This window comes from Accipiter gentilis, chromosome 8 (genome assembly GCF_929443795.1).
Source record: "Accipiter gentilis chromosome 8, bAccGen1.1, whole genome shotgun sequence".
In the NCBI taxonomy this organism is placed as follows: domain Eukaryota; kingdom Metazoa; phylum Chordata; class Aves; order Accipitriformes; family Accipitridae; genus Astur; species Astur gentilis.
In genome coordinates, this window is record NC_064887.1 from 18,222,379 (window position 1) to 18,247,015 (window position 24,637).

The following is a 24,637-nucleotide window of genomic DNA, read 5'->3' on the forward strand; positions in this document are numbered from 1 at the left end:
TGTAGATTTCAAAACAGCAAATTAAAATTTGTTGAGGACAACCAAAAGTTCATGAGTCACATGCATCAACTTCCACAACACGGGGTGAAACCAGTCTGTCAGCACCACGATGCAGAGGAGAATGGACAACCTTCTGCCTTTTGCACACCATGCTGGGAGCTGCTAGCAGATCTGCAGTCTAGTATTGCTGGCAGCAACAGACTTTCCAAAGGCAGGTCAAATCCCACCTTAGAAGCATGCAAGAGAGACACATCTCTGCAGCAGCCTTTCAAGCATGGATCTCCTACTTAGCAAAGATTTCTCTGGGGATGCCCATATCTGACTCATCCTTTGCAATACATTCCCCTTTCCTCCAAATGCAGACTGGGACTTCAGCTATGTTGTGACTCTCAAACTCTTTGTTTGTTTGTTTTATATTTGTAAAGCCTTCTGTAGGAATTTGATTTTCCTAGAATCATGGAATGTTGCACACCCTAAAGATGCACGTGAAAATCCTCCAATTATCTCCAGAGCCCCAATTTTCTAATGTCTATTCATAGCAACTTCAGGTCACAGCCGCCTACATTTCTTCAGAAAGTCAGTGTTCTTCATAACAGGATAACATATTTTGAATCACTCTTGAATGCATCTTGCCTTGTTTTTGTAATGAACTAAGGTACTTTTAGATCAGCCACCATTAGAATTAATGTGCTTGCAATTGACAGAAATAAAGCATTGGGACAACCAGGAACTATCCAAAGATATAGTTACCTTGCTTGTACTGATCTCTTACCTACATTCTTTGAAAATAAGGCCTTGATGTTACCAAAGCTGCACCAGGCCCTATTCACTTCAGTGGATTCAATGAAAGCACAAGAGTCCATCTGTGTGCAACTCATTGCAGAAACAACATCAAGTATGTTAATCTTGATCCTATAATCAAGTTTAATTAGAATCACTGGGACTTAGCATAGGTGTAAAGATCCATCATGTTGATCCACTTGCAGGATCATAGCCTTAATGTAAAGGCATAAAGCATTTTGTTATTACTTCAAATAATCCAAGTTGATCTCCTTTAAAGAAATGAGGTCTGATCTTACAGCTGGTTCTGCACACGTAGCGCACTTCCTCTCTACAGGCTTCCACTGACATTAACTGGCATAAGGCAGATTTTCCCTTGTAAGAGAAGAAGGGAAAAGAAGAAGAGGAGGCAATAACAGGAATGAACCTCCTTCCCCTGGAGCACTCTTTTCTCACTGACTGCAAGGCTTCCCAGGGTCCAGAATTAATAAAACAGATAGTAAGATAAGGTTTGTTGCACTCCACTCCTCATAGCATCTGCCTACTTGGCTGGATGATAACATGCCTACGCCTAGCCCTGGGTAATAGTATGTAAACACAGAAGACAAATTTTAACTAGAAAGTGTGCAGCAATTGCTAACAGGGTTATGATTACATCACAGCAATCCACTCAAAAGTTGTAAGATTAGCTGTGTAATTAAGAGAGTAATAAAGGAATAGTTTAAGAATATGCAAAATTTGCATGCACAAGAGCTAAATAAACTTACGTAGTCATTTTAGTTTTCTGTTTATGATGTCATCATCTTGTCCTCTTCACTGTCAGTGGCACATCTGTAAGAGCCTCAGAGAGCTCTCATGCTCTCTCTCAGGAGCCTTTTCTTACATAGAATTCCCTTTAAGAAATCTGAGTGAAAGGCGGGTAAGTAACTTCTAAGAAATCCTATGGAAGAAGTGAGTTTTTGAGAAAGGAAACAACATTCTCAAGCTAAACCCATTAAAATTATCCACACCTTTGATTTTTTCTCCTCCTGTTGGGCATTTTCTTTAATGAACACCAGCAAGTTGGTGGTCTAAGAGAGATTATTATATTAATTTCTTTTTTTATCTCAAAGTTTAACCTGATCTAGACACATTTCTTCCTAAACCTACTGCAAGACTTATTATTGGAAGCTCTTTAAAGCAAAGCTTTCTCCTATTCCCACAATGATTTGAGAAGCAAAACAGGAAGATGAAAAGTACTATTCTCCATTAATATTTTTTCAACATCTCCAGGCTGAAGTAAACAAACAAAGAAGACAAAGACGTATACATTCTCCCCTCTCACTTTTCCTGTGCCTCATAGCTCCAGGATTTCATAAGGTTTTCAGAGGATTCAGCCTAGAAGAATTTCCTTTAACAGGTATCAATATTACTTGCAAAATAAAATAATCTTTACCCCACCCCATTAAAAAGTCACTAATTCCTAGAGTTTGTTCTGTGCCTAAAAAGGTGGTGGGATGGCCTAGCATTGCTCTGCCCCAACATACCTACTAACGCAGTGCATGTAGAATGATACCTAATTTCTTCCTCCCCAAGAGTTTCATTTAGTCTGTACCCAAGCATGTCTCTACACTGTTGTCCCTCTAGAATACATCACTAATTTGAACAAGCAAGATTAACGAGAAGCTTAAACAAAAACTTAACTTTTTCTTGGTAGACTCTTGCTGGCAGCAAGTATAATAATATAATAATTAACACCTTTCTCGTGTTCTTCACACATGTCCTCAATCCTCATTTCTATATGCATCACCAAGTGAAGGCAAGCTCTTCCTTAGATGATATATAGGACTAGTTAGACCTATTCTAAAAAATACCCTAGATATTGCTTACAGCATCCTGGATATTTTTCTACAGAGTTCTGTACTATGCTCAAGGGTTCACAAGGTATGCTTTGCACCACCTGGAACACCAGAAGCCTCAGCTATTTACTTTTCCAGGTCTTTGGGACAAAGACTTTAATAACACAACCTGAAGAAAAGAAGTATTTAAAGGCATTAGCCAATGGTACTGACATCCCTTTCATTCAGTTTGCTTTTCTAGCATGTTAATTGAGTGTAGGAAATGAGCTAACAGAATAATGGCTGAAGAAATAGCATTCAGATATTTTAAGGCACAGGCTGAACTCAGGATTCCATATAATGCTAAATTCTCAGACTTACGTACTTAACTGCCTTCTATTTTGGGACTCACTTGGAATGTTCTCTCTTGCTCAGTAATTCACTGTCACAGTACTTAAACGTAGAGCTACAGTTGTCCAGCACGGCCCTGTGTTTTCCAGACTCTGGAGAAAGTAACAGAGATTTAGCTAAGCAAATGTTGTTCTTTCAAACCAGTTCCTCCTTTGATTCCTGTACCACTACACTTCTATAAAAGAATCCAGGACTTTGTCTTTCCAAGTTGTGTAAATAACATTGGGAATATGAAAAAGATTATAGGCCCTGTCTTGAGAGGGATAACAACATGTTTTAGGCTACACTGAATAGGTAGGCTAGGTTAAGCATCAACTAAAGTCAGCTGCCTGCTTTAGACAGAATCTGAAAGCTTCTCTAACTTTGTTGACACCCACTCATTCATCTACGGATTTTCTTTGGGGCACAATCTGTGTTTTCCTCTGACCACATCTTGTAAAATATACATGCTAGCACACTGACTCCTCCTTTGCAGTTAGAGCAGGCTAGCAGATGAGCTGCAGTAATGGACCACATACACACTGACAAGTATATGAAGTCACTAAATCACAGTAATCTAGTAATTTCTGACTACTTCTACATATCCTTAAGCATCTGTTCTCAAAACCAGTTCAAATGAATTTTAAGTGCAGTTTGGCATCATTGTATCATGCTCAAAATGAGAAATTATTGTATAAACGTCTTTGCCATCCGCCTTCTTCCACAGTGTGCCAAAAACTGCACCATGCTGCACAAGTAAAGCCAATTCATGCCTTTTCACGTGCAACTGCTAAAACAAGACTACTTCATACAACTGACAGCAAAGCTGTGCTAGCACAAATTTTATTGGATAATGTGAAACTCTGGCTATGGGAAAAACTGAGCCAGGAAGTCTGGTGAAGAATAACTAGGATTCCCACACACAGCCTTTTTCACAATCAATTAATACGAACGATTTCTGAAATTCCCCTTCTGTATAACCACAATGTATGACTTATGTACCTTGTGGCTTTTGATCACATAAAGATGTTTACCTGATGCCCAGACTCAGAAAAGTGACCTACATGACCTCCCACCTTAGCATTCTTCAGGTAGTTTAAAACTGCACAGTAGGCAAAAAAAATCACTTGAATCCAAAATGCATTTGAGGAATTTACATTCAGCACAGGTGTATCCTCCAAAAATTTTATCCAAGAGCTAAACCAGTTCCTGATACAATTTAACACAATTTCCCATTTAGCCTCAGATGTTGTATATTCCTTTGTGATGGCTAAGATATGTTTTCCTCACTGATTGCTGTCATGTATCAATAGAGCAGTGAACAGTAATTAAAATCTTGCATTAAAACTGTTAACCCCAGATTTATGAACTTTCTATATTTTTTGTAAAATAGTCACTGTTAGACAACTGGCAGGTAAATTTTTCCTCCTCATTGCTATCCCCTTTTCCTCCCAGCCTGTAATCATCTGGCCACACAGAACAGAAATTAAGCCATCAGCTTCAAGTGGACTAAGTCTATATGTAGATTTGTGCATGTGCAAGATTACAAACCATATCAACACAGTTACTTAGGCATAAGTCAGTGAAAAAGTCTAATTTCTGTAAAGATGTGCATTGTTACTGTAGAACTATCTTAATTTTTTTTTATGTGAAATTAACTGTGTGCATATGTTCATAAACTTCCTTTGTACTGCACAACAGACAGTACTTCAGATTGTCTAGTTTGTTTGGTGCTCAACAGTGGAAGTATAAAAACACTTAAAATGTTTCAAATTTGGTAGAAACAGTAGTGGTAATTTAATGTTTACTCCTCCCACTCCCTCCTTTCTCAAAGAAAAAAAAACACAAAACCACCACCAACAAAAAAACCAGAAAAGAACACTCCAAAATTTATCTTGCAGTTCTAGAGCAAACATACCACTACTGGCCTGTAGCCATACAGAGATGCACTAGCATAAACAGAACAAATGTTGATGCTTACATGAAGATGAATCTATCAAAAATGCCTCAGTTTACATGAGTTTGACATGAACTGCACAGATAAAAAAAAACAGTTTTAATTGCTTCCACACAGCATTCTGCATGAGTTCAATTAGCCCAATGTAACATCCGATATGAAGCTGGAATGAGAGTGCATGTGCGTATAGACTAGCCAACAGAAAGTACGTGTTTATGGACAGGTGGAAAAAAAAAAAGAAAAAACAACAAAAAACAAACCAACACAAAAAACCCAAAACAACTGACACCGGCAGGAAACTGAGAATAAACGCTCGTGTCACATGCCGCCAAGAGGGAAGAGAAACCATTTCCTCCCAGACACTCAAACTGACTTTGAAGCTCTCAGAAGCTTATTACTCTGCAGGCTAACCGAGCAGTGCCAACCCCCCCGAAAGTCAGCAAGCACCCCAAGTACACACGCTTAGCCCTTTAAACTAGCAAGAACGGCATTAACAGCACCCACTCACCACAACCTCCTGGGCCACTGCTCCAGGTCCCCAGGGCGGCAGGTGGCTGCCCTCTCTCCGGGCGCTTGAGACAAGCACGACCTCTCCTTCCTGAGCTAGCTGCTTTTTGCTAAAACCCGGCCAGGTTTTACCCGTCTCCTAGGCCTGGCGGAGCCGAGCCCCAGCAACCCCCAACACCAGGGATGTGCCACACACCGCCCCCCTCCCCCACCCCCCAACTACAGGAGGAAACGACAGGACTCCCAGCGCTGGAGCTTTACAGAAGGGGGAAGCGCGGCGACGCGGGAGGAAGGCGCCGAGGAGACCGAGGGGGCGGAGGGGGGCCGAGGAGATCGAGGGGGAGGCCGAGGGGGCGCCGAGGAGACCGAGGGGGAGGCCGAGGGGCCACGGAGGGGGGGCGAGGCGCGCCCTCGCGCTCAGCCCGCGCTCCGCGCCTCGCGCCGCTCTGCCCGCGAGGGGGGGCGGGGGCGGGCTGCCGGCCGCCTCCAGGGGAGCCCGCTCTTCCTCCCTCCTGCCCCCCCCACCGTCACGTGCTCCGGGAGCCGCAAAGCAGCGACGCTTTTGCGACAGGGTGACAGCCAAATGGTGCGACATCCGCGGCGGCCGCAGGAGCAGCAGCCGCGGCGGCCCAGCGCTGCCAGGGCCGAGCGCCGCGCCTCGGCGGGGGAGCGCACCGCGGCCCGGCGGGGACCGTACGGCACCGCGCCCCGGCGCCCGGCGCGACCCCCATGAGAGGAGAAGGAGGAGGGGGGGCGGCGGTAGCGGCGGCAGCAGCAGCAGCAGCAGCAGCGGCGGCGGCAGCAGCCCCTCCCGCGTCCCCCCGCCTGCCTGCCTGAGTACGGAGCGCTCCCCCCGCCCCCGATGCGCCCTTAGTCCCGGCCCCGGACCCGCCTCCCTCGCTCCCCTCCCCGCCGGCGGCGGCGGCAGCAGCAGCGTCGTCCAGGTGCGGACTTCAGACCCCAGCGCAATGGCGTCCAACGCGGCCGAGAGGGAGATCCTCTTCACCGAGCTCCAGGTAAGCGGCGGCGGCCCTCCGGGCGCCGCCCCAGCCGCGCTCCCCTCCCTCGCGGGGAGGACGGAGCCGCCGCCGGCCCCGCCGCGCCGCGCCCCGCCACCCCCTGCCCGCCGCTCGGCGCCCACCCCGCCCCGCGGCCGGGCGGGGGAGGTGGCGGAAGCCCGTGCCCACCCCAGGCCGCTTCCCGCCGCCCTCCCCCGGGAGCGGAGGCGCCGCCGCCCGGTCACGGCCCCACCCCGCTGCCGGCCGCGACCCGCTTTTGTCTGCGCTCGCCTCCCTCGTTCCCCGCGCCGAGCGGCCGCGTCCCCGCGGCAGGGCCTGCCCCGGGCCGCGCCCCCCGCCCCGGCCGCGGCCCCCGCCGGCTGGGGAGCGCCCTCCGCCAGCGCGGAGGCTGCCCGCGCCCGCCGGAGCCGCTGCGGCGGCCGGCGGCTCTCGCCGCCCCCCGCCCCGGGCACGGCGCTCGCCGGGGCGCCGGCCGGAGGGGCTCCCGGTAGCCGCCGCACCGCCTGCCTCGGGGCCAAGCAAAGAGCTTTTCCCCTCTGCGCGGCACCGCGCAGGAGTGGGAGCAGCTTCCTTTATGCAGGCCTTGAGCTCGGAGCCTGTGAAGAGGAGAAAATGGTCCGAGCAGCGTTATTTGGCACACGGCAGGGGTTCTCGTCGCCACAAAAAAAACCCCAGACCACCCCGCAAGGCCGTAAAAGGCCCTGAAAACTCGAGGGTTGGTTGTTCGCATCCATGCCTGCAGTTTGGCCAGTTTTGGTTGCCTTTGCAACTGTTAACTTTTCTGCTTGTCAGCTGCAGGGTTAGATGCAATTCGGGAGCTTTGCTGTTGTGCTCTTATCTTTACATGTCAGCTCAACCTGCTAGCTCTTCCGCTTCCTTGTCCAGAAGACAGCTTACTTGCTTTTTTCTTTTTTTTTTCTTTTTTTGCTTTTTTTCTTTTTTTTTTTTAATATACACCACTAAATCTATGCAAGTTGTTACGGTTAACCAGGCAAAGAATGTGTCTCTGAATTTATTAGTTGGACAATTAGCCCAAGAAGGCCATAAATGGAAAGCATTGAATTTAATGCTCAAATAGAAATTAGAAAGGCATGCTTTAAAAAGGAGACATTTTATTTCCTAAATGCTGTTACATTTTCCTGTAACTTTAAGTGTTAGCAGTGTGCTCACTTGAGTAACAAAGGAAAAGAGGGCACAACTGAGATGTAGCAGTCTACTTAATGTTGTAGCGCATGAGATGGCTGAAGGCTAAGAATCCATCTAAAATGCTGAACTTTAATCAGTGGCTCATAAGTGTCTAGGAAGAATCGCTATGTTAATACAAACTTGATACGAAGATATATAAGCTGGTAAACCTGTTTGAAGTGGTGAGCTGTGTGAATAAGTAACTATGGTAGTGTTACAGGTAAGCTAAATGGAAGCAGAATTTCTGTAGAAGTACTGAGAGTGTGGTTCAGATTAATTTAAACAGAAATGAGTGGGGTTTTTTGTTTGGGGTGACTTTATTGTTGGGGGTGGGGAGGGCTTGATTTTATTTATTTTTTTTCCTTGGAAGATGAGACTGACAGTGATACTAATTAAAAAAAAAAAAACAAACACCACAACAAAACCAAAACAGTATGGATTTGATCCTTTGGTTGCACTGTCTCTCCCATTATATGTGGTAACTTCTATGCCAATAAATACAGATCTTCAGGCAAGACAGAAAGGTTACGAAGTTAACATGGAAATCCCAGTAGGGTTTAAGCTTTGTAAACTGCTAACTTTTAGGTATTTTTAAGAGGAACTTCCATATCAGGAAGAACCACTGTAAAGGCAGCTTTTTGTTTGCAGTGGCATATATTAGCAGTGGAACACAAAGGCATAACTATCATATTTCTTGGGAATTTGTCAAAACAAATTATTCTTCTTATACCTGTGTGTAAAAGCTAGTTTAGTGGCATGATCCCAAAGTAAAGGGAACTACAGTGAAGTGTGAGATGCGCCATTTTGCTCATGTTTCTTCAGGAGGAAACTTCCTCAATTTAAAGAACTCTAACTTAAAAAGTGCTTACATGTAAAATGGTCTTTTACTTGCATATTGCAATCATGCACAGAAAGATGAGGAAGTTGTAGAATGCGTGGCTACGGTAAAGGTTGAAAGTGTCACGTAATTGCATCAATCTAGATCACAAACGATGTGTGGTTTAGATGTTTTGCTAATACTCATGAATACCAACTGGAAACAAGCTAAACCCATTATTAATCCCAAGCTTGATCCTGACATGGAATCTAGAGTATCAGTGGGTGATCAATATAACATGTTCCTTATTGATATTGTATGTTCTGTATGCACTTGGTTATGATAGCCCTGTGTACTCCATTGTGGTGTAAGTAGTTAACTGTTAGGTTTGGATGAAGTTAATAAAAGTGGATCAGTAGTCATGAATCAATTGAACTCTCCTGATATAAAGATTGGCAAACTTTCTCAACTACTGACTAACAGGATGTGAAGCGGGTTCTGAGAAACTATGAAAAACAAAAGGGCGAAATAACTAACTGCTAAGAAGAAAGTGGTAAAACATAGGCGTGGTATATGTACTTGTTTCAAAGTGTACGGAGTTTAATTAAACAGGCGTTAAATAGGCCTTAGAGCACACTTCTCATAGTGATGGTTTTATATTTTTAAAAAGTGACTCTGTATCTGATAGCAGAAGTTTTTAAGAAACTGCTCTAGCAAATATCCGCTAGACGTTTCTGTCCTGCTTTCTCTATAAAATATTTTCTCTATTCTTCTATATCTTCCTTTAAACATTTCACAGACAGTTAATAGGATGTGGAAAGTGTATCTTGCTTCTAAGCAAGTTTTCACATAAATTTGTTCAGGGTGAAAAATATAACACTTATTCCTCAGTAGTTAGCAAATGCATAGTAGGAAATAAACTTGGCAGTAAACAAATCTTCTTTTTAGTTTGTTCTATTTAGTAGCTTCACCAGCAAAATTACCTGATTACCACAGATTGAAAGATTACATAAAGACAGCTTACCTTTTTACCTCCTTTTATCTCCAGTACAGGTTCTTTTGTAGGAGAGGGAAGGCGCTTGGGTAAGAACCAGTATTGCTGATGTTGCCTTCCCTTCGAAAATTCTGCTGTCCTTTGCTGGGCTTGCATCCTTTTAGAACTTTGTCCAGCAGGTAAACTAGCCTCTCCAGTGCAAGCTTTCAGGTTAATTGCACAGCCTTTAACTCTTTGCTTCCTGGTGGAAGTGGCAACCCTGTGTCCTCATAAAATGAACTTATGATGCTATAGGTTGTTAAAAGATTTTATTTCATGGATGACTGACTTAAGTTTCATATGAAAAAGGTCGTCTTTTTTTTTTTTTTTTTTAAATCATTATTACAAAAAAAAAAGAGACGTTTTTGTGAGGTAGTGTGTATTTGCAAAGATGTGTGCTTTCTTTGCCGTGATGGTACGTGACAGCATAGTAAATTGATATGGCTGGGGTAACAAATTATTACTTAGAATATTTAAATGAAGCTATTGGGTATGCAAAGTGATGGCACTTTTGTACTTCGAGGTGTTCTCTACTACTTCTTTTCTAGACAGTAACGTAACTGTTTTAAACTTTAGACTTTTCTCATTAATGTTACAGGATTTATTTTAAGAAAATATTTGGTTCACTCAAAATTGTGCTTCCCAAACAGTACCTGTTTAATGCCTGAAAAAACCCAGTATATTACTTGGTTTTATTTGCTTAAATGAAATTGTTTGGTCAAGATAGAGAACTTGGGCTATGCCCTAAAGTAAATAGGCATGTAATAGACCCTCGTTTGCTTCAAATGGGAGTGTTAAAGGCTCTACCTGGAATGAGTTTTTCAAGCTCAGCCATGATGCATGTTTCTAAAATTACAAAACCTTGGCAAAAATGTCTTTATTTCTGTACTGGCCAGAATAAAGGGATTTTTTTAATGGATATTTTGTTTTGATGGAAGCCCTAGTCATCTAATTTCCTAAGATGCTGTACTTGGGGATCTTGAAGCATAAATTTCATGACAGAATTGTATTCAAAGGCAATTGGTAACTTTTTTCTTTTTTTTTTTTTTTCAAAGTAGTGATGAACAGTACCAGAACTGAAATACATGTAAATTACACGATGGCACATCCGGTATAGTTTTTAGTTTGTTTTATTTTTCCATTTCATGCCTGGGACCAGAATATTCGTAAAATGAGTATGACTGAAAAATGCTCAGTATTTTGTTAGTCTGCGTGATATAAATTGGAAAGTTGAGTCTTAGATTACACAACTATGTTTTGTATATAAAGGTATATAAAATTAAGCACTTGTACCTCACTGTGTTGGGTTAAACTACTAGATGGGACTCTGAAGACCTGTATTTCATTCCTGGCTGCTCTGCTCTCAGTTAGGTGACATTAGGCTGAAGAGTCTGCTTACTCATGTCTCAGTTTCCTCGTCTTTAGAATAGAGGTAATGATGCTTGCTTTTTTAGAGATAAAAAGTACTGGGTATTTATTATTAGCTGTGGTCAAGTGCCTAAGGACACCTTAAAAAGGTACAAGTAACCTAATTAATCTGTTTTGAACAGACATTGTAATTAGGCTGAACACTGAGCAGTAAGACTGCCTTGAAATACTGTGCAGCTAGGACAGATTAGCCTCAAATAATTTTGAATTACTCTTGTTTCTTCAGAACAAGAAAATGTCACATTCAAATTAAAAGTATCCTGAACTAGTCTACTGCAGTTTAGACATGAAAATGTGTGTACAGCTGCTTGGGACTTCTCAGGTCCCTACAAACACTTCCAGATTTAGGTGGATTTAGGGAAGCACTTCAATTTTTTTTCCATTTGTGGATATATATTACTCTTTAAACAGTACTCTGTTCAAAACTTGTATTAGTAAAATATACATCCTGTTCTCAGTGGAACATAAACAGTCCTTAAAATACCTTTGGGTAGGTGCATGGGTGGGGGTTTTGGTCTTGTTTTGGTTTGGTGTTTTTTTTCCATCTTCTGAATTCTGTCAGTCTGCCTGTTAACATAGGGACTTGTATATGTTGTAGACTTGTATACATTTGAATGCATTTTCTTTATCAGAGCAGATGTCTTTCTAAGATGCGGATCTGTTACTTTAACTCAAGTTAAATTATTAGTGATGGCTAGTAGAAAAGTATATTTAGTTACAGTATTTGTAATAGCTCTCATGGAACAGTTTTATACATTGGGAAATGGTGGTTTGAGGGCTTAACGATGGGATTAAGAATCTCTTCGTCAACGTCTCGGTGCTTTGCTGAATTAGAGACTAAGACATTACATGGCCTCTACTTAGATTCAGAGTAACAAAATCTTACGGTGTGTTATATGTAGCCTGAAGCTCTGCCTTTTTCTTTTTGCTTTTTCTAGAAAACACTTGTACAACTGGTACAAATTGATTGATGGGAGGCTGTTTGGTTGGTTGATTGGTTGGTTTGTTTTGTTTTCTCTACATGGGTCCAGTAAGTGAATGGGTTCAGGAATGGACTGGGCTGAAGCATCTCTCATGAGATAATGCTCTATGACATGGGCAAGGCATTTGTATGGTACTTTGAAGCTTTAGTTATTAATGCTTGGTCTGCAATTCCTGGCACAAGCAAAATTACTTCTTTGCTAGTGTTTGTGAGGGGGTGTGTGTGTCTTGTTTTTAAAGAAATGAGATTTACGTTGTAGGATCCAATCCATGACTTCTGTTACTTTGAGATACCATTCCAAAGTACTACGTTGAAACAGAAACTAGTAGTATCATTAGTTAACAAACTGCTTTGGACCTGTCCTTACAGTAACATTGTATCTGATTAGTTTGTTTATTTGAACTGCAGCAATATAATTGTGTCACACTGACACAAGTCCACACCATTTTTGTTACTGCCATTTTACAGTTACTGATTACTTACTGTTTGACAGCTCACCAGTGAGTTAACTACTTGAATGGCAGTCTGGGCATGCATCCTGTGGATGGGTTTTCTCGTGGTGCTTTGTGGGGTGCTTTCCCAAACCTTCAGAGATTCTGTGACACTGTGTCAAACTAACACAGTTTTGTGGCATCCATCAACTTTGCCAGTGCAACTTCCAGCAGCTGGTGAGGAGGATGATATGGCTGAGTTCTGTGGTGAGCAGACACTAATATGAACAGGATAGTAGTGTGCAGTTACAGGCTTATGTTCATCTAAATGGACCAGCTCTGCTGGGAATTTTGCTGCTGTTGTACTGTGGGTAATAAAGAGGCTGAAATCAAGCTAATCAGGCTGATGCATTTAAGTTCACAAATAGAGTGAGTTGAGAGAGTTCATGTGATCAGTTACTATGGCTCAGTTGTGGGACCACCAACTGTGGGTAGTGGTGATCTGATTGTTTTTTAAGAGTAGGCCACGCCTTCTATTTTTCTTGATATTGAGTATAGATGCAGTTTCCTATACTGTGTATCAACATTACACCCACTTTGGCTGTAGTTCCTGTTTGCTGCTACAGTGGTGTACAGAGCACTTCTGGAGTGGATGCATGATGATAGCAAAGCTCTGCTCTCACCAGTGTAGTTTGTTGCTTCTGCTAGGCAACCAGAGGAAAAAGAGGAATATTAGCATAAATGTATCTTGCTAGGACAACTGCAGCTATACTAACAGCCTTTGCTATTTCATTACAGATGTCAATAGCTATCAGGTACCAAATAAGAAATGATTGACTGGGAAGGGTTGGGCTGGGCTATGAAAGGTTAGTATATGCAGATTTTTCCTGGGGTTTTTTTGTGCCATAGAGAAATGCTGATATGTGGCAGGACCCAGGGAGGTTTGCTCTGACCCATTATGCAAATCAGGGAACTGGGCTATGTTGGTAAAAACCTTAATGTGGACGTGACTAAATTAGTTAGCTTTTTCTGCCTCCAATTCCTGTGGATTTCTTTAAGCCTTGTTTTCCTCACTGGAGATGTGTTGTTTTTTAACTGATAGAATTTCTGACTTGTTCTCTAAAGAAGTACAGATCAGAGAGCTTGAATCAAAAGCCTATAATATCTGTTTCATGTCTGTAGTGTTACGTATAGTAGTCCGGTGCTGAAGCAAACTGGTTTTTCTGTTGAGGTTTTTCAAACATTTGCTATCCTGCAACATGGTAGGAGGACTCATAGGTTTTAAGTTTCCATTAAACACGAGAACATGTTAACCTGAAAATGAAAGTAGTAGAACCAGTGCTATTTCTATTGAGAAGAACCAGGGGGACAGCTTTCCACTAACTTCCCACAATTGTTATTAGAGTGTCACAAAATACAATAGGCGGCAGATCTATAGCCAGGAGAAGGCATAATTAAGTCTGCAATACCGAGGTGCTAATAGATTGTATCAGAGTTCTGGGGTAAATCACAGGAATAATGTGAGGCTCTGTCTGTTAGTGTGATAGACACACTTGCAAGCAGATCAGGTCAGAAAGGAGAACTTCTCACGTGGGTTACTACAACAGTAGTATTCTGAATTACTGCTGGGCCTTAAACCCGGAGAATATTGCTCAGCTCTTGGAATGTAAGGGCTGATACACCTTTTTTGTTAGCTCATAAAAGTTAATACTCAAAGCACTTAAAGGTCACTATCATGTACAATTTCTTTATGAAATTTAAAAATCAAATACATATACATGAACTTGATAAGTACATACATAGCATCCTTCTGTGTACTCACATTTGTTAGACTATGGAAATAAATAGGTTATTAAAAGGAATAAGAGCTAATAGTGAGTGTAATTGTTATTTACCCGATTTAGACATAGTACTTGCAAATAATTGTGGTGCATAGCTGTTCTGAAATTATTTTTCTATCTGTCTGTATGTATGTGTATAATTGGGGGTTTTTTCATATATAAACTTCCTGTAACTTTCGAGGAGAAATTGATGATTAACAGAAGCAGAAAAAGTCCTTTTTTTTTTTTTTTTTAAAGTCCCAAACACAAACTGGCTAATTAAACAGGAAATAATATTCATTATATGGTTTAGTACATCACTGGCACTATAGTTTGCTTATGAACTTAGGAACTTTTAACACATCTAATTTTGAAAACTGTCAAAAGGTTTATTCAGTTTGGTTTTCTTGTTGCTGATTACTAAGATGCAAGGCAGGTCTGTGATGTAAATTTACAATGGAAGAGGTCTGGTTGGTTCATTGACCATGCCATGTGCTGGAACTGGAAGCTTTGCTCATACAGACTTGAGGCTGTTGTTGAAAGAAAGTGTCAGACTTTGTCAGCTGGTACTGCTGCTGAAAATGAGTATGTGCCATGTTGTGTTGCTTTACGTTTGCACAGACAGCTATATGGTGAACAGATTTTGTTGTTAGTTTTGTTTTGGTGTTTGGGTTTTCTCCCCCTAAATTAATTTTTAGCCAGATCAGGTTCACAACCCAGTTCACTGTGTGGCCATATAAAGAGTTGTACTGGCATATATCAGCAAATGGTCTGGGGCAGGAACAAACTGTTAGGGGAGGATAGGACTGCTGGTTCTTTAGGGTGCTTTTTTTTGTCTGCAATGCTGGTTTATGCAGTAAAATGTTTATCAGATTACAGGCTGAGATTTACACTCACATATGTGGCTTTGAGCTAGGGACTGTGAAGAGTCCCATTCTGCTGCAGTTGAAAATACAGATAACGAGCTGTCTATGCACCGTCTATGGCAATTCTTTTCTAGCTTTGTATTCTTCAAGTGGAAGGTCTCACAATATGCTGCATGTGACAGTGAAAACCTGTTTGTCTCAAAAAGCTTTGAAAATAGAATTGGTTTGGACGTGATGCATGGATGGAAGATGTACTTTCATTTAGTTTGATGTTGAAGGTTGAGAACAGCATTAAGGTTTTGTAGTGGTATGCTAAGGAGAGTGTGGGGATATAACCACAACTTTATTTGCTATCTTTCAGAAGTTGCTGTTAAACCTTTTACATGCTTAAGGCAAGGAGTAGTTTTGAAAAATCCTGAGTCTTTCTGTTATTTCTCTAACTTAAGTGAAAGAAAAAGTAAGTATACAATTGAAACAGATGGGATTGAATTTTGGAGTGAAGACAACTTAATGTGCAAGTAATACTATAAAATTACTGTGCATAAAGATAATGAAGAGTGTGAGGTATTACAGTTTGGTATGAACACATTTGGCAGTTATTGAATAGTTCAATGACTATGAGCCATTTGAATATTTACTAGGGGAAAAAAACCACCCAAACAATTACAAGTTGCACATTTGCAATAACACCATACCTCTTAATGGTCACATAAGCATCAATTAAAGCACCACTTAAAGGACTTTGAACTACTGTGTACAAGATTGATGCTGTGCTTCAGAGGTCTAGTCAAATTGGGGGGGGCGGGGAAGGACTGAAAATATGGTGCAGAAGTAACAAATTTGAGGTAACAAAGTGATTAAATGTTTTCAAAGTTCTCATAGTGTTGAATTAATTTTCAAAATTAATTCTTTCTCCTTGTACACATTGACAAACACTGGGTGTGTTATCTTCGTAATTCACCTATGCAATTAGAATCTGTGACTTTTTTTCTGTTGGTTTTTTTTTTTTTTTTTTTTTTTAATTTGTGCTGTTGGGGTGAAGGATTATCTTTAGAATAAACAAGGAGAGTGTTTTTAGTGATTCCAGATGTTCCAAAGCTCTCTACTAACAACTGGCTTATTTGTGTAATGTGGGCAAGAAACTTTATGCCAGTCCTTAGATAAATGGAAAAAACTTGCTTAGTTCTGTTCTTCTGCCTACTTTTCATATTCCTCTTCTGCAGGAAGAAGAGCATAACCCCTTCCATGATAGGTTTTAGGACTTGCACTGTTTACATCACTTAGGTTATTAGGTATGAGATTGAAATTGCTCTTTCATCATTGTGATGCATATTATCTTATCACTTGGATTTTTAAGTAACCTAAGTCCAAAAGCCTCCAAAACTGTTGTTGAGAATTTAGGAGGAATGCAAATTGACTGTGTGGCCTGTTGCTTTTTACAAGCATAATATGTAAAACCATCCACTGCTTTTCTACTTCATGTGTTTATTTATACAGGAAGACTTTGTAAAACAACTAAGTGGAATGTGTTTTAAGAGGATGTTCCCTTTATAGATGGATCTGCGTATGACATGACAAGATTATTTCTTCCCTAATTCTGGAATAGTGTGGGCTAAAATTATAAGACAAATGATGACAAAGAAACGTCAACTTTTCTTAAAAATAAAAGGCAAAATTACATTATTAACCTCTGAAGCTGTAAGGATGTATGCTGCTGACAACCTGTCCGGAGCACAGGAGCTACATGGGCATAATAGGGTGGGGAGACAGAATACAGTGAATTAGATTCTAGCAAAAGATTATAGAAGACAGTCAGACTGAAGACACTGTTTCAAAGACTTGTACTAGAAAGTACCAAAATAAGCATACTACAAATGTACAGAACATTTTAAAATCAGCAAGGCCTTTTTGTAGAACATGTTCTAAACTTAGTGGCAGCAGTAGAAAAGTAAAAGTACTGTAAATCGTACATGCCTGACTACTAGTGTAGCATTCTTGAACTGCTGCCCATTTAGGACTCGGCAATCTCCTTTAATGGAAGCGTGTTTTCTTCAATATTTGAGTTTGTTTGTTGCTTATTTATAAGCTCATATGAAGCTGGTGTTTTAGGCTGAGAATGACTGGATGTTAAGAGTTATGATTTGCAAATTATAATAATCTGTATAATTAGAGATTCTCGGGAAGATGATTTAAATTTTGTTCTTGAAACTTAACCCATTATTTAATGATTTTTCTTCAAGTTGCTAGGATGTGTCTTCAGTCTATCCTCTCCTGAAGAGATGGAAACATGACATTTTGAAATTTAAAACAGGTAGTACTTTAGCATTAGAAAAAAGTTTATTTCAGAGGGTTTTTTAATTGTTGTTCTCTACTTCTTTATTCGTACCAGTTAGTCTGAGTCAAACTAAGTATTCATCTGTTGGAAGAAAAGTGTAATCAGTTTTAACTATTCATTGTTATCAAGTTTGTTCAAATATGATTCCTCATCACATAAGCCACTTCACAAAGTAATATCTAAATCTGACTTTTTTTCCTTTTCATTTTGCATGTGCACTTTTCAGATAAAATGAGTATCTATGGCAAAGTACGTGGCATTCATCAACCATGATGATGAAAACCCAATTTTTGTTTTGGGGGGCAAACTCCTTTCTTGAATTCTGCCTTTTGTTGTAACATACTGCAAAATGCAGAAACAATTTATGATTGTTAATTTAAATGCTTTAAAAATTGGTGTTCACCTGTATTAGGATTCTATACAAGAGAGTGAGTGAATGTATTCTCAAGCTTTAATTAAACTAATTCTAAGAGATTTAAAAACAAATCCTTAGAAGTTTAAGTGCAGGAGGAAAAAGAACGTTAGTCTGCTGTGGAGTAGTGTTCAGTATCATCTTCTATTTTTCAGGTTAGCAGCCAGCACTAATATTAAAGCGTTCTTTTTTGAAGTGTTTCTTTTTGATGGGAGTAATTCAGTGACACAGTCAGGGCAGCAGCTGCCATGCACGTGGGAATTGATTTCTTTAACTCCAATTTGATTCTTGAACCAAATGACCTTGGGTATTAAAGAAAGGCAAGGGAGATGCAAGTTCCGCAAGTCATCTCCCATTTTTGTAGCTCTTTCCTTTCTATAATAGACAATACTGTTTTATGGACTCAAAAGTTTAGCATTTGTCTGCCTTCCTGTCTGTTGCATTTAACTGAATTAAATTACTGTCAATTTAAGGTTTATGCAGTACTTCAAGTAAACAGATTTTTAAAACTTAACTACAGGCATCCATATTCTGAATTTATTCACATACATTTTCTGAAGTATGCAGTTGAATTATTTTCTTCTTGATTTCCATCTAGCATGTAATGTTTTCTGCAGATTTCCTTCACTAATTTTTGTCTTGCACTTTGCTAACCATGTATGTTGAAAATGTCAGATGTTTCTAATTACTTTTATGAATTTTCCCCTGTTATAAAATAAGCTGTCTACTGTCCTGAAATATTTAAGTGTTTCTTTATCGTAGTGAATATACTTGAAGCTTAGTACATAGTCAAGTATATCTACTGGGAATTCCTGCAAATCCGAGTTAAAGCAGCAATGAGCATTTTGGTGTCATACACTGAGAATGATCAGAGATGCGACTTTCTCCCTCAGGGTTAGCAAAAGAAGAAGGGAAGGGCTGGCTGTGGTTCTGGCATCTTCAGAAAACGGGGAGAACCTGTGTCTAGGCAGAAGCATTGACTGTACCCCGAAATGTTTATAATAATGCCAGTTTATTGCATCCTGGCTAGGTAAAATAGTAGGGGGTGTGTGTGTGAAAAAGAAACTAGTAATGCTCAGAGGGGTCAGAGAAGTGTACAGTTGAGAGGCCTGAGCTAAATATAGTATCTTATTTTGGAAGATGGTGTAGCAGATTAAGACTGTACTTTATTTTTGTGTAGTTTAATTTCTTTTCTTATTATAGAGACTGCTTTTTATTTTTCTCTTTTGACTCTTGACCTCTTTAATAGAATGCTTGAGAGAACCTCAAAAAAACCACGCACACAACCCCACTCACAAGCTGCTCCCCCCCTTCAAATACAGTTAGGAAATAGCCATGACCTAAAATTTAAGTTTCTGTCAGAATATGCTGGTCACTCTGATCAAGTAAAAGTCTTCCTGCTGGTATTTCTCAGTCAAAAGTTAGTTCGTGTATTTTTATCTCCTAAAGATGACATGCTTTAGATTAGATAGCTCATTATAGAGGAATACATAGTAGATACTCTTGGGAATGCAGCAGGTTAAACTTCAACCATAAATAGCTTCTGACTGCAGTAATTTCTTTCTTTAGCTCAAAGGACTTCATGAAGGTTCTGCTGAATGTCACATCTAGAGTATTTTTCATAGCTCTTGGTTATTGATAAAGCAGAATATTCTACTTGTGTTTAATATGTTCTTCATGCTATAGTTTCAATTACTAACTAAAGGTTTTTCTCAGGCAGCTAACTAAAATGCTTCTGAACTGGAATGAAGTGGAAAGCTTTTAGCCTTCAGGAAGAATGTCTTGAAAGTTATGAGCATATCAAAATTAGTTACACTAGAATATTGGCAACAAATATTCCTAGAAAGTTTTTTAAAAGAGTAAGTGTGTGTGAAAACTGCTGTGTATATATGCCCTGTAAAATAGGTTGAGGCGTTTAATATTAAAAAATGGATTAATTTAGGATAAACAGGTTAAATACCAAGTTCAAGATTCCATTGACATGATTGGTGCTGGAAAACACACAGAATGCTTGTGTAATCTTACCAACTCTGAAAAGGGAAGGGCATTGAAATCACTAACAAGTATGCCTCATTGTGGGTTTTCTGAATACTCAGCAGTATTAAAAGCAACCTGTTGTTCGCCTGTTTTAATGCTGTTGCAAGGAGAGAACTTTTTGCCATTATTATGTAAACTTGGGTTTATAGCATATCCTTTAAGATTTACTTTTATAGGCACATCTATACATGACGCATTGAAAAGCTGTTGTTTTCCATTGCTTTACTTCTGTTACGTTATGGGTCTCATTGGTGCATTGGCTATTTGGAAACTGATGCTTCCCATTTTCAGTTTAGCTAATATTGAAGCTGTGCTGGTAACGAGACTTAGATGGAAGAGAGTCCTACACAAGTATATATGCAAAATAGGAAACAGCTTACTTGGGAGATGGTAATGAGACTGAACATAAAGAGTAAAACCTGTTAAATGAGCATTAAGAAATCCTTCAGCTAAAATCCTAGACTTCTATTCAACACTTCTCACTGTCAATTTCGTATAAATGTCAGAGGTTCATTTTGGGTTGTAAGAAGCTAGATTTGAATTACTGGGAGGTCAGTAGGGGATCAGGACTCCTAAAAACCAAAAAAATGTAGAAAGTTTTTAAAACCAAAACTTTATGCAGACTTGTATTTTGAAATGTAAATTTTAAGAGTTTTTTGTAGTCCACGTAATCAGTAAGTGAAATCACCTGCCTCTTTTTCATTGCTATAGCATATAAAGCAGTTAGGAAATTTTCTTTTTCCTTGTATTGTAGGTTAAGATGGGCTTCTGTTTCTTCATGACTTCGAGGGAATTCTTAAATAGAAAATTGACATTAAGAGCCAGTGAGAAATCTCCTACTGTATTTTAAGGGTCAGAGAAAGAAAGGTTGCAAAAACACTATTCAGATGTATCACAGCATACATCAGTGATGCTCTGTAAAAGTCTCAGACAAATGGGGATATGAAGTAATGCTTCTATAAATAACTCTGTGTTCATCCATAAACTTTTACTGGAAAAGTGTGGAATGAGATGCCTGCATCTCTACAAGCAGAACTTTGGGTGTGGCAGTACTTTTTCCCCAATAGTGAAAAGTGATCTTTTCTACTCACCACCTGTAAAGGTGAGGAAAGGATTTAAGGAGGCTTTTCCATCCTTTTACTGCTGGAGATTAAAACAGGAGCAACATTTCCAGCTAGTTGGAGTGTAGGGTGTGAACTTAAGTAATTTCAGATATAACAGCCAAAACTACTGTGACAGTTCTCAATCCTAGAGTATAAAGACATAGTTCCTTGGTATAAATACAAACCTTTTCCTGTAATAACAGGTTCAGCTACCAAGCTGGGGCACCCATAAGCTGTGGTGAAGGCACTGTTGCACAGTCCTAGAAAGCAAAAAAATCTGGTTCCTTTACCATGATCTAGTATTCAGCCACTTGGCCTGTTGCCTGATAAAACAGTTGTTAGTATTATCTCTGATATGTATTGCTGCATTTATAATGTACAAAATAGTTGGCTTCTAAAGATGATGGCTTAATTAGAGTGGAATGTAGACTCTCAGCTCTTCCATTAGTTTTGCAATGGCTAAAAATAGCTCCTGTAAAATATAGTAAAGTTAAATGGACTAACATATCAGCTGTCTGTGCTGAAAGCTGGAATTGCCAGAAACAAAGAGACTCTTTTTTTTAAAATTATAATTATCCATCCCAGAAATGGAGATTCACATACATGGATCACTTTTGTGCTTTTCAGATTAAAGAAATTAGCATATTGTTGTTTAACAGTGTTCTGACACTTGTATGTGTTATTGAGAAATTCCCATTAAACTAGGATTTCTTTTACATCATTTCAATGCTTTAAGATTTTTAACTTGCACCAAAAGAACAGAGAAGTCCCAAATTGTACTGACTTGTTTTTGTAGTAAGGCATTTTAGCATTCTTCTCCTGTAGTTTAGTTCGAATGTGTAACACTTTTAAGTACTGCCACTTACAGATGTGGCAATAGCTGATACTGTAATTTGTGGATGAGCAGAATGGTCAATCTGTTGCATTATCTGAGATAGGTAATAATACCTTTTAGGTAGGTAATAGTAGCTATTATCTAATTCATTTTTTTCCATAATAGAAGAAAACCACCTTACAAATGGAAGTGGACCTGTTTGTCATTAAGTATTAATAACTGGGGTTTGGGTTCCTTGGGGTTTTATTGTGATGTTTCTGCGTAGTGGTCAAAACTTCTTCACAAGGAGAAATTTAACCACACATGTTTATCTTAACGTTAACATTACAGCCATTGAAAATGTATAGTTGTAACGTTAACTTTACATTAAGGTAAGTATATTTTTTTGGATGCATGCCCAGCTATCACCTTTGTACAGTGTGCGTTGTGTTTGAGGAGGAGTTATCAAAGTCATAAGGCATGATTGTGACTCATGTCTGTTGACTGACCTTTTTACCTTTGAAAATCTCTTCTACCAAATTAAATATCATATCCTGTAGCTTGGATAATAGAGTAGTAGTATTTTTTCCAGTATCTTGAGCTATATGTGTAATATTATTCTGCTCGGAATGTTAGACAAAATTAGTTAAATATTTTATATGAAAATAACAAAAGTATTTATATTGGGGTGACATAAAACTATACTAACTTTCTGTAGCAGCAGAGATGCTTTTTTTTAGGTGTTTGCTTTAACACAAACTTCAGCGGATACCTTAACTAGTTATGTTTTATTTGGGAAATGAGGAGAGTGTTTTTCTGTTGTGGACAGATTACTAGTACTTGGAAGCAAATTCTCCACACAACATTTGCATGACCTTAGCTTTATCTTGTATAGTTCTATTTCTTCAGTAAGTTATGTTGGACTTAAAGCATTTCAGAGCAGTAAAACAGCTGCTTGTGCCAAACTTTAGCTTAATGTAACTACAGAGAAGTCAGTCAAGTCAAACTGAGGCAAGTCTAGTGATAAGAATTTATCTCAAAAAAACCCCTTGTTTTAGTCTCTAGAAGTAATTCAAAATGACTGTATTAATTTCTAAAAGAAATAGATACTGTGCATACCCATATGTAGTATTTGGCAAGAATATTAAAATATACACTTTATTTTAAAAGTACATACTGTATTTATTCAAGAAATAATTCTAGGCCATTAGGATGAATTTGTTTATATATTTACATGGTACAGAAAATTACAGATGTTCCCATGAGGAAAACAATAACTCCATGTTTATTTGATATTGTTTAAAATTACAAACAGACAAAACAACCCCAAAACCTAAGTCCCTTTTAATGCTTATTTTTGCTATCAATTTTAAAATTTAAGTAGTTTTGTTTTTTCTTCAAAGCAGCCTCACACTGTCAAACACACAAAAATAGCAATTTCTCTGCTATTTACCAGTCTTCATATTTTTGTTTGTGTGATGGGATCTTAAGAATTTTTCCCCAAAGTATGTCTCGAGAGAAGACTAAATTTGCCAGGTCAAATTTGGAAAATGCAAAACAAGTTTGTGCATGGAATTCCAGTGTTGGCAGTAGGAGATACAACACACATCCTTGTCCGTTTTTGCTGCCGAGTATGTTAAATGTACAGCTCCACTTCAGAATCTGTGCCTAAGGGAGTTCTCTTCTTAAAATACATTGTGCTGCTTTGAACTTGCTTCTTTTTCATTTGTTGAACTGTCATTTAATCCACTTGGTTTTCCTCATCTTTTAAGCAGGAGTGTGTGTATTTATCATGTTATGAATACATGCTATGATAATGCTACAGGAATTGGATGAGAAATTATCACTTCAGTGCTTCTACTGTATGCATCTAGGCGAGGCTGCATTTTAGGGGGAATTACTTCAGTCTTCTTAGCACAGTTCTATGATACATCATTATTGGAGATACTTCCTGCATGTAGTATGGTATTAACAGTTCATAAAATCTTTTACCCTGTAACTTGAAAGAGCTCATTTATATTTTGGCATTTAATAGAGCTTCTACTACTGTGTGTGGTCTGCCTGAAACCATATTAATTATGTAAAATGCAGTTTTCTTCTGAGTATGTATTCTGCTGCTTTATCTTGTTATACTAACTCATTTACTGTAGCACCACTGATAATCATTGGTACTTCACATGCACTTAAAAATGAGATGCTAAATTAAAACTAAGACAGCAACGTCTCACAGAGAATGGAGGAGTGGCATTGTTACAGGTGTAATTTCATATGCTGGTCTTGTTCCTAGACACACGTAAATAAAAGTTGTGACAGAAGGCCTCGTTCATTGTAATGGGGACTTGTGCTGTTTCTTTTGCACATCTGAAACTAGAGAGGGTAAGGTTTGCTTCCACTGTGCTGGGTTCTGTTGGAATTTTTTTGGCTGGGAGTAGGAACTTGAAGTTATAGGTAAAAGTTCGGAAACTGCTGAAGTGTCTGTACCATGCCTGTTGCCAGAATAGGTAGTCACACTTCTTAGATACTGTAGCCATGTACTGATCTCAGATTCAAGTGCTCATCGCTTATGTTGCACCATAAGCTCCATCAAGTCCTCGCAATCATCAGAAAGGTGATTGTGAGGATTTTCTTTTAATATCATGTTTCTTTGCAAGCCTTCTTGCATGTCCTTCTCCTAGCATAAAACCAGCAGGAGCTGCTACAATGAGAAGCAGCTGAAGGCAGCATTTCTTAAAATGTTTTCCTTCCCTTCCATGGCGAGGAAGTCTCTCTTTCTTATGCCCCTTTCTATAATCAGTGTTGGCACGTCACTTCACGGACACAACTTCCTGTTCTGTAAGCAAGTCTGTGCTGCTTACAGACTTTTGGGGAGCGTGCTCTTGGCATTAGTAAACCTTGGCCTAATCG

At 39.5% G+C, this 24,637-nt stretch overlaps 1 protein-coding gene and 1 long non-coding RNA gene across 3 annotated transcripts in view; one reads left to right on the top strand and one right to left on the bottom strand.

Annotated features, from left to right (window-relative positions):
* LOC126042289 (uncharacterized) overlaps positions 1–5,775 on the bottom strand; it is a 168,803-nt gene extending 163,028 nt beyond the window's left edge. For both annotated transcript variants that reach the window (XR_007507101.1, XR_007507100.1), the window contains exon 1: positions 5,453–5,775. This is a non-coding gene — a long non-coding RNA (uncharacterized LOC126042289). The remainder of the gene's footprint in view (positions 1–5,452) is intronic.
* Positions 5,776–6,104: 329 nt separating this feature from the next.
* The window catches only part of PKN2 (protein kinase N2), a 56,091-nt gene continuing 37,558 nt past the window's right edge, over positions 6,105–24,637 (top strand). Inside the window, exon 1 of the mRNA XM_049809169.1 lies at positions 6,105–6,467. Coding sequence (XP_049665126.1) covers positions 6,420–6,467 — 48 coding nt within the window. The 5' untranslated portion in view covers positions 6,105–6,419. The remainder of the gene's footprint in view (positions 6,468–24,637) is intronic.